Genomic DNA, 11310 nt, shown 5'->3' with positions numbered 1-11310 from the left:
AGAAATATATCTAAATTGCTGTGGAACATGCCTTAAAATTTCATAATTCTTAATACGCTCATTTGCTCTTTCAACATGTATGCACGACTTAGAAATTCTTCGACATAGTTGGACCTCACTGGGGGTGTATTGGGATTTAGATGTAAGAAAGGGAGGAATATTTAGATGTACTCCTTGGGGCAACAACTTAATTTGTGAATAGTGAACCCTTTGTCTGCTTAGATCATATCACCTGGAGATAACTGTTCTAAGACTTTACAATGTTCTACAATTGCAACATCAGATGTGCTGCCAGGGTACAATTTACTTATAAATACCAAAGCACCATTAGGTGCAACACCTGTAACACTTTTAACAGTGTGAGAATTTTTGTATCCGCTGTACTGTGCTGGCCTGCAATCTCATATCATTCCCTGGAACATCCTGGGTGATTTCTGTTGCATCAAGTACTATTCTACATGAACTGAAATCCCCAAAACTTGTAGGCATAGACCCCTTGCACTTCTGGAGAGAAGGAATGCGACTCTCTACGAGTCCTTCATATATTATTTCATGCAAAGCACAAATCTGCGAAGTTACAATGTTATTGACAGATGACGAACTCATGTTAAACCTCTCAGCAAGGTCCAAAAATGGGGTGTTCATTGTCAGTTTCGTTAAAGTCATCAACAATTGGTCAGTCAATGAAATGAAAGATGGTGTCCATCCATCAATATATACTTTATCTGGAACCTCTGCATCATTTCATAAGAAACATGTCAGGACGTACATGTAGACTTGTGTACATCAGCATCTATATTAAAACATGACATTAAAAACAGCGTCAAGAATATTTTTAGCCGGGCTTATTGCTCAAAGAGCAATTGCCGGCTTATGTGATTCTGTTGAAGGCAGGATGTTGACCCCATAGTCGCCATTTTAAAGTTACGTGCAAAAATATAGTTCTTACTCAACCGCTTTTGAGATAATACAAACGCTAAATAAAGCAACAAAAATAAAACGAAGTTTTATCTATATAAAATAAACATTAGTAGTAATGACTTTGAAAACTTCCTAAGTCAAAGAAAATAGTTTATTAGCGTAATGATTCTTGATAATCAGTGTTACCGTAGTTCTCTACACATACGAGGTAAAGCAGGAGAGGGAACCAGACTGACCTGTTTGTTTACATTCAGCTGCGGTACCAGATTAATTCTGATTCTGACAAAATTGGACCGTGGTATTAGGATTGAAAAACTCACTGTCAGTGTCTTATCATTTATATTGATAGTTTTAAAATAATTTTTTCATCAGAATATAAACGTGATTCATGTAAGAAATCCATTCTACTCTGTAAATTAGCCCGGCTCTCTGTACTTCTGAGTACTTTGATTAATAATGTGTTTCTAGTTTAGTAAATCTTGCTTAAAAATTCGAAAGCGGGGGTGGGCGCACACCCGAGGCACCGGCCCTGGATCTGCCTCTGATTAAGCGGCGTTCTTGCATTAGAAGTTTGCTGATGCTGCTCTCGGAAGTATTCGTTCAACGAAGCATAGGTATTGCTCGAAAATACACAAGTGTCGAATATAGTTGAAAATGTTGAAAAGTAGAAAGATGACAGGGAAAAATGAAACTTCATAACCCTGTCTAGTGCATGATTGTAAATAAACACACTGTATAGAGTATTTAAAATAAATCCATTTATTATTTCTTTTAAAAATTCTGCAATTGATGATCGTGATAACATTTTGTTAAAACATGATAATGATTACTTTGACGAGAAGAATATCTTCACAAGTCTTTCATATGAGGAATAAACATTATACGCAGTGTTCTATACGCTATATGTGGTACCATTATTATTTTAACATTTAAACCCCCCCCCCCCCGATTGCTACGTTCCTGTACTTGGCAGGGTTCTCCATGAGCTGTTTTACTGTGTTGCTCCCAACACAGTAAAATTTTCTCCGACACAGTAACGATTCAAATTTCATGCATGCGACACAGTAAAAATTTTGCCGACACATTAAGAGTTGTGATAATTAGAAAATCTAAACACACAAATTCTCTCTAACTGACACTTGAATCAAACAATTCTACCGTCTTTCAATTCAAAAAGTTATAATACTTAATTACTAGGGCTTCACCTTGAGTAATCAAACAAGTTGCCGGACTTTACGCATGCCTGAACAAAGACAAATAAATTGTTTTCACAATTCAATGTACCGGTTAATTGGTAGTTGCAATAAAATGCATTGTATTATTTATGAAAAATATTTAAATATGTCTTTCCTGTATAACCACGGCTCTATAATTAAGTAAGCACTGTAAGTCAAAAATAACATCGCGCCGAAGTCATTTAATTGATGCACATAAATTGCCGAAAATTTTGAAATTTCAGCATGTTCAAGGAACTCTTTTAAAATATGTTACTGTTCTGAAGTTCCTTTTTTTGTAATGCGGTAACTCTGCTACTCAGAACGTTTTTTTTCCCCTTTTATCAGTATGTACGACCATACCATTTGTGTAACGAATCAGCGATTTTTAAATAAGCGTGTGCTTGTAATCTTTTGTAGTTATAATGAATTGTGATTCAGTTGCGAATTTGTTCGTGAAAATATCGCGAAATATTAGTGCTTCGCGTAAACTCTGCAACACAGTAAAATTTCAAATGATGGAGAACCCTGACTTGGCTTTATATATACAGGTTGAGTAAAATATCAAATGCATAAAGAAATATCAAATGCATTAAGTTTGTGTAAATTATTAATGAATTTATTATTTTACAACATTATCAAAGTCAAACAATGAAACGTTACAATGTATCTAATTATTTACGTGTACCGCGATAAGCACACGGGTGCTGAACGGACACGCTGTCATTTTCACTTGTACATATACATGTACCTATAAGCTTGTTTATATCCGACGTTATAATTTCAAATTAAGTTATCTTTTATTAACAAAATATCAAAGCACTATCTGTAATATATTGTAAAATACATTTTTGTGAAATTCTCATCAATTAATATATAATTTACCACTTTATTTATGAACAATCAGAGGTGTTAAAATTCACAACGTCATTATGACGTTCCGTAAAATGTACGAAATTCGGCCATATACATATGCTATTTTAAAGACCTCTTACAGAAAATATGAAAGGGATATTGAAAAAAGAAAGTTGTTTTGAAAAAAATATATAGTCTGTAGATATATCCAGAGCAAAAATTGTCCTGTTTTGAAATCAGGCCAATTTGTGTACTTTTTGACTTAGGCTCTTTGATGATTTTGAAAAATTTTCTTCTTAGAAAGGGAAGTGGGGATACAAGTTGAAATAACAATTGCAGAATAATGTTCCAGTTCCTCTGACATATATAATTAATTTAATGGGCCATACAAACAAAGACAACGTTGCGGTTATGTCAGCTGGGGCCAGTATAACGGATCGATGAAACATATGCTGATAACAAATAGTATTCAAGATCAAAGTCCATAAAACAATGTAAAAAAAGAAGCAGAGCAAACACAGATGTCCAAAACATCAGAGGTGGGATCTTGAAAGTGCTATGGATGAGTAAGCATCCCCTGCCGACCGGTCACACCCACCATATGCTCCTTCTCATGATCCGTGAATAACAGAATAATCCGTCGTTAATTCAGAATATTATACTTTCATGTAAATTAGTTAAATCTGATTGGTAGAAACATTTGTTAAAAAACACTATTACCCGCTGAATAATGAAGCCACGCCCTCCAGCGTAGCAACAGTCAACATTGCTTGACGACGGGTGATATTCCAAAAAATAGCGACCGCGCAGAATTTATGCACGCACGGTTCACTATTATATGTATTTGTATAAAACATTGAGTATAATATAATAAATATTGAATGTAGTTGAGTGTAACATTGAAAATTTTCACCGAAAACCATTGTCAACCTCGGCTGCGCCTCGGTTGACAATGGTTTTCTTGGGGTGAAAATTTTCAATGTTACACTGAACTACATGCAATATTTATATAGTATAAATAATGGACTAAAAATTAGTATGAAAACGTCAGTCAGCATTTGACTCAATGATATTTTAATTGCTGACAAGGCCATTGTATCGACCATTGAACTTATGAAATGATGACTTTAAACGGGACTGCTAATATTCTTGTTTCATCAACTTGTTTGTAAATAATTTACCTCGTTTTAGAAATTTTACTTATGTAGAGCATGCTCTTGCGTATCGAATTAACTGAGATATATCAACTCCTCAGCTAGGTGATGAATGTATATTGCTGCATAAAAATGGAACTTGACGATTGAAAAGTCATAACGTTTATCATAGAACTTGGTTGTTAGATTACCATCAATGTTTTTTTTTTTTCAAGTAAAATATTCAAATATGAAACAGATGTGTCAGACTCTGTAATATCTTTTATCTCAAACTTACCAGGATATATCGTATCGACATAAGAATGGAAATAACAATTCTTAATTGACAATACGTCGTCGATATATCTAAATGTCGAGTTGAAGGCCACAGCAAGCGGTTTTTTTTCTTTTCTCGCATAAGATTTTGCACAAATTCTGCTTCATTTAAATACAAAAATAGGTCGAGTACTTTTTTTCCCTAATCTGAATTATTGATAACATAAGGCTAGATGAGTTTCATATTGCTCCTTGATCGCCTAATGAGAGATTTTTTTTTCATCCAACTAATACTTTTCCTCTATTCTGACAATGTTACAAAGTCTTTTTTTTCATGTTTGGCTCAACACTGGTATTTTACTTTTTGAAATGTTCCCAACAACCAGATGAAATTTGAATAAGCCTATATAGACGTATACTAATCCCTATAGAAATCCTTATAAACAGAGGTTCCAGTAAATTTAAATACTCGACGAAGCCTCTTTTTTAGGTCTATGCAAAAATAGAGAACCTTTATGAGGACTGTTAACAAAGTATAATAAAATTGGATGTGGATACTTAAAAACTACAAGGATCTCTATAAAAATGAAATCACAAGATTTTACCCCGGTATTAACAGACCTATTTTGCCATTTTATGAATTAGAATTCATTCAAGTTTCATGTTTAATTATTGTATTAGAAAAAGACTATTATGGTGACCGAACAACAAATAAACGTTGTGATGAACGTTTCTTTTTTTTCTATTTTCTCAATCATTTCAAGGAGCATACTGTCTGTGTGATCAGTTGAAAGGAGATACTTACTCCCCCAAGGCACCTGATTCCATTTCTGATGTTTTGAGAGATCAATCTTTTCCCTGCTCTCGATTGTTTCAAGGTGGTGGATTCTTTTGTGTATCTTGGATTACTTTTTAATTTTAATGAAAAATTATTGGTGACCCAGAAGCAATTAGCCTCTTAGGGACGTAAAGCTATGTTTGCTCATAAAGCATCCATCAGTAAATAATATTTAAACCACTTTACAACCATATCTCTTTTTGACACATATGTAAGCAGTATTTTGAATTATGGATGTGAAGTGTGGGGTCATCATAAGGGCCCGGATATTGGAAAAATTCATTTAGATTTTTTAAAGAATATACTAGGAGTGAAAAAGAATACAAACGTGATGCTATATTTTGAAACTGGTCGTATGCCTATGTATATTTCACGTATAAATAGACTGTTTAAAGACTGGTTTAAATTGTTACATACAAGCAATTGTATTTTGAAAGCGGCATGTTGTATTTTATATAGTGAGTGCGAGAATCCAAATTTTAGGGGTAAAAGTGTAGTATATATAAACACTTGATTAGTAACTTCTGTAAGTGTTTACAATATTATTTGGTGAAGCCTATTCCAAAAAATGTTTAAGAAATGTTATTTCTAAAATTCGTTTGTCCTCACACAACGTATTAATTGAAACTGGCGGGCACAAAAATATCCCAAGAGACCAAAGATTTTGTCTAATTTCTAAATCACATAAAGATTTAGAGGATGAATATAATTTTATACTTATATGTCCTAAATACTAGACCTGAGAAAAAAAATCATTAAGAAATATTATTTGAGTAACCCCACTGTGTTTAAATTTATAAATGGTCATTGGTGTTAATAATGTCAAAGAACTCTGTAACCTTTGAAAATATATCTTAAAAGCTTTTGAAATAAGGAACTGCCAATAATTAACATCTATGTCATACAGAAACTTTACATGCATATTGTACTTGTTACATTTGTAAATCTGTAAAGGTATTATTATTGTTGTATAATCCCTGTCATACATGCAATATCATTTTTACTTTTTTCTTTCATATGAACAACCGTTCATTTCCAATGTAAATATTGTTGTACATTTTGTAATATGCCATAGGATAATTATCCTGAGCAATAAATAAATCACAATTACAATGGATATTTAAGTTTGTTTGCTGTTCGTTATCTTAACATTACCCTTTTACGGTAGTTCGGTTGGTAGAGCGCTCGCTCCGTGATCGAGAGGTCGTGGGTTCTAACCTTTGCCGCAACTGACCTAAATTTATTTAAAAAAAAAAGGGGGGGGTAGCAACTGTTTCGCTCGGCACATTGAAATGAACGTTGTGGGTCTTTCAGATGAGACCTTAAAAACTGAGGTTCTGTGTTTGAATTCGTTGGCGACATATAATCAATCAATCGGTTTTCAATTTTCAAAAAGAAATTAGGATCGAGTGCTATATTTAGTCAGATACTCATATAATAGGCTAATGTATGTTGTCATAAAAATACGTGAACATCTATATTTTCTTCAAAACACGAATTTTGCTATCCCCCCAAAGAAATTGTTTTCTTTGATGATTTTTGAGAAAAATGTTTTCATTTCAACGGTAACATTAGACTATTTAAAGTCAGAAAAAAAATTATCCGAAAAAGGACAAGAAACGATTGTTTTTAAATTAATTAACATCAGCGTGCTTTGTTTTTAATATTTTTTGGCAAGGTTAAAACCTTTCAATATACATGTATTAAAACAAAGTTGAAAGTTAGACAGGTTTAGTACTGAAGAGTCTTATTATTCAGGTATGTGACTTCAAAACTTAATAATCGATCTTTCATGTAATCGTCTCTTGATGTTTAAGTACACTTGAATAACTTTCAAGTATGAGAGTTGTCCTGTAAATCCTTTCTTCAACATTGTAACTGAGAAGAACTCAGAAGTTCTCGTACCTATCAATTTTACCGAAATTTTCAGTAAATAAAAAAAATACGTAATACCTATATACCTAATAACAGTTATTTAGGGTTTTTGCATTGAAAATTTTACTTAAAATTCGGTAAAATTGACAGGTACGCGAACACCTTTGGAGAAGGCTAAGAATTTTACTAAGTCATATAAGAAAAACTTTTAGCATTGCATAAACAGGTTTAATATTGCATGCATATGTTCGTAAAAAAATATATACATAAGCTAATGGAGTAAAAATAACAATTTACAAATCAAATATACAAATATAAACGCAGAATAGCACAGGGCATAAACGTTCGCCGATGACTCTTGCTCAGTGTTCATAGCTATTTATTTTAAATAGAAAATAGAACTAGCATCAGTCAATGACTCTGGTGTAAAAAAAAAATATCAGCAAGACTGTGCATGGTGAACGTGAATTCGGTAGATTTATAAAAATACAAAAGTTATTGCAATTATATGAATAGAATATGTGACACAATAAAAATACATGGCTATAAATATGCATTTACATTGACTTACTAATAAAACTGTTTACAGGTTTATTTTTTGCCCCATCTTGTTTTTGTCCTTTTAAACCTTAAAAAAAATTTGTCCCATTTTAAATTTGCTCAGACACTGTTAGTTTAAGGGACTCCGACCCTCAGCCAGGAAGCACAACTCTTTAATTTATAATTTAATTCCAAAAGTCTTTAAATGAAGCTTGAAAATTAAATTTTTCATGCAACAATTTTCATTATATGCCTCTCAATGTGCTTCAAGGTTCTTTAAACTTCTCAGAAAGGTCTAATTAAAAGTAGAAATTCTTATCCCAAAAAAGCATTTTAAGATATCAATGTTTATTAACATGATATGAAATTAGAAGTAATTTATGGAGCTTTGCAAAGAACATTGAAACACATTGATAATGAAAATTGTTGCATGAAAATATTTAATTTTCAAGCTTCATTTAAAGACTTTTTAAATTAAATTATAAATTAAAGAGTTGTCCTTCCTGGCTGAGGGTCGGAGTCCCTTAAAAGTCAAAGCGTTTTCTTTAAATTTGCCTCGTTTTTATTTGCTCGTTTAAAACGAAAAGGAAACTGGGGTGAAAGTCTTCCCTGTACACAGAAATATTATTTTTGACACTAACATCACAACCAAAATATTTATCACAGAAAGGTAAGATCTGTATTATATACTATCAGGTCACAGTTCATTCAAGGAACAGAAGCCCTAAGTTTCGGTCGTCTGGGATTCTTAAATTTACTGTCAAAACTGAACGAACCAGTTGGCGTACAAGTTATGCTAATCAGATGTTTCACATCCGGTCTTTTGAAGTATCCCAGGCAATGGCGATCATGTGACGCGTTGTACACGGGGATGATGTCCTTGTATTTTGTGCGTTTTCTTTCCGTAATAATGGCGTCATTGACAAACGTCTGCTCTCTAGCCCGAATTTCCTCCACTGTTGGAGTACGTTTACAGCGATACCTGTGGCTCAACTTGTTTAAGTTCCTAGCATTTTCCTGGCTTTGTTGCAATTCCTAAAAATAAAACATATAAAGACGCATTTTTAAAGATAAAAACATGAAAAATAAAAAAAATATCAATATATATAATCGGATGAAGATTTTAGAGACAGTTGCGAAGTGCTTCAGGGTTTAAATTTTGATGAACTATTCACAGAACCATGTACGGTTACAAAATACGCATGATCATTTACATTTATACGATTGTAAACTCATCTGCTGAGCCAGTATTTAGAAATGGCACTCAGTATATCATACAGTTAAAAGCTTCATTAAACAATTTAAATGACGACAAACGACTGGAATTAAAGTAACAGAAGTCACATAATTTAAATGGATTCACGGTTAAAATTTTAAAAATTCAATTTTCCTTTGATTTTTATGTAAAATTAATCAAGCAGTATAGTATTTAAAAATATTCTGAAAAATGTTAATTCCACAAAATACTTTAAAAACACTATTTGAAATATTCACTTAATCAATGCAAAAAAGTAATTTAAACCCCCAAAATTAAGCATTCAATAGCGTAACAAACAATAAGTAACAAACAAATTTAAAATGAATTCTCTTTGAATAAAAGATTACTTATTTAAAAAGCAAATTTTAAATCAAATTCATAAAATCAATCATCAATCTTATTTATTCATAAAACACATTCCACAGCCTTGGGAAATTCATGGAGAACCATGAAATTTAAAAATCGGATTTGTTTTTCAAATCCATTCAATCATCTATTCTAATTTTAAGTTCCAACAAAAATATTTGTCTGTTTCAGTGACTTCCATTCTGGTAGAAGATTCCGTTCCATTTACCCACGATAAAGCAAGTAAAATAAGTTCCAAGTTAAAAAGAATATCACTTATTGACGATGTAACCAAGATTTACCTTGTAATACCTTAGCGCATCCTCTACCTGTCCGCCTAAGTTTTTCCCGTACAAACTCTGTAATCGTTTGATTAGATAGTCGTGATTGCAAGGCAGTTTACTTGCTCTCTCGTTCTCTACTTCCCAAACTCTCAACGTCATAATGAATTATGAATGTCCAATCACTAGCGGTTGGGGGTTTTTATAACACAGGTGTTCTACCTTGACAACGCATTTGCTCCCTGAATGGGCTGCCATTTACTTAAATGGGAAACCAGTACTAGTAGTAAAAAATCTTATCGTTTTTTGATATATTCCAAATTTACCAGTATCATAAGCAAGAGCATGCTTTACTTTTAGTTTTCTGAGAGAAGAAAACTGAAGAGAAAATATATTGAACAGTTTTAAAATCGGGCATTTTTATATAAAAAAAATAATGAAAAATAGAGTACTCATTTAACAAATTTCTTGACGACAGTGTTGGAAATAGATACAAGACAAGTATAAATGTTTTTACTGTGTTTAATCTTATTCTATCAAACACAGCTGCTTCTTTCACAAGTCCTAATGGTCATCTGTGTACTCTACTTCAGATTCTGAGCTTTGTGTACCTCTATTGATGAAATAAACAAACTATTTGATAAATAAACTAACTAATTATACACATTCCAGGAAGTTGAGCACCTGTCTACAATATTTGATTGCCATACTCGAGTTATATATGCAAAACTACGCAATTAGAAAATTGTAACCATGAGTCCTTTCGAAAACTGAACATTTTGCGACCGGGGAGAAGGATTGAAAATCACAAAATCCTAAAATCTCTGAACTAGAATTATTTCCCATAGAAGTACACAGAACTAAATCCAAAGCAGAAAATTACACTCTGTATATTGAATTTTTATTCTTGCATATTAGCTCACTAATATATTATTAGTATGTATTGATTAGTTATTAATCATTAGTATATTATTATATATCACAAATATACTACATGTAGCTTACCTTAAGATGCGAATTCCTCTCCATCATGGCCTTTACGAATGGAGACTGGAAGTACGCCTGCGCATAGCGGTCCTGCATGGCGTTGTAGGGTGGTATGATAGGCTTTCTGCGGTTGGTAGTGAATTTTGTGTTGATTCCGTCGTTTATAAATCCTGATTCCATTTTTCTTCTCTTTTTCATCGAAGGAAAGGGTTTTACTTTGTCTTGGACAATTTCTCTTTTCCAAAGAGGACTGTTGAATGTAACCCAAGCCATCTTAACATTGAACTGAAAGAAGTTGTTTTACAATATGAATGTTTTTGTAATCTTGGAAACAGTTTCGTTGATTGATTCATTTTATTGAAAAGTGAATGATAAAAATTTTTGTTTTAAGAAAATATGTTGAAATTAAAGTTATAATAATATAAGTTCTCCCTTATTAATCAAATGACCATTGCATATAAAAACAGAAAGCATTAAACAGGTGTTATACATGTATGTTAAAGTGCAATCAGTCTTTTCTTGTACTTTAACATGCATACTGAAGCAGACACGATAATTGGTCGGAATCGATTCGAAGTGTCACAAGGGGATCACGGATTGCGTGAGTATGCAAATAAGTTTTTTTAAATGGATACCACCAATTCTCTATCATTAACGAGACATTCACAAATTATTAGGATTCTTCATTTCCAACTTATATTTTCATATTGATTTTTACAACTTCAGAGGAGCATCCAACAAGACATATTTAATTACTTTACTGCAATTTTTTGGGACGTAAATTTCT

General features: G+C 32.5%; 1 protein-coding gene across 1 annotated transcript; it reads right to left on the bottom strand.

Moving 5' to 3' along the window:
* Window positions 1-8191: 8191 nt before the first annotated feature.
* LOC134231484 (uncharacterized) lies at window positions 8192-10803 on the bottom strand. The gene is made up of 2 exons (XM_062713446.1): window positions 10542-10803; window positions 8192-8687 (listed from the first exon to the last, which is right to left on the bottom strand). Exons 1-2 carry the CDS (start codon window positions 10794-10796, stop codon window positions 8361-8363), a joined length of 582 nt encoding a protein of 193 aa, XP_062569430.1. The 5' UTR covers window positions 10797-10803; the 3' UTR covers window positions 8192-8360.
* Window positions 10804-11310: the final 507 nt, after the last annotated feature.

This window comes from Saccostrea cucullata, unplaced genomic scaffold, assembly GCF_032062105.1.
Source record: "Saccostrea cucullata isolate Sc308-1 unplaced genomic scaffold, CSIRO_AGI_Scuc_v1 ctg779, whole genome shotgun sequence".
Classification (NCBI taxonomy): domain Eukaryota; kingdom Metazoa; phylum Mollusca; class Bivalvia; order Ostreida; family Ostreidae; genus Saccostrea; species Saccostrea cuccullata.
This window is presented reverse-complemented; position numbering and strand designations above follow the sequence as displayed.

Excerpts from the sequence above, each read along its gene's own strand:
- LOC134231484 (XM_062713446.1), bottom strand. The coding sequence starts at position 10,796 with ATGGCTTGGGTTACATTCAACAGTCCTCTTTGGAAAAGAGAAATTGTC. Across the intron at positions 8,688-10,541 it reads AGAGGAATTCGCATCTTAAG|GAATTGCAACAAAGCCAGGA; the intron begins GTAAGCTACATG and ends TTTTATTTTTAG.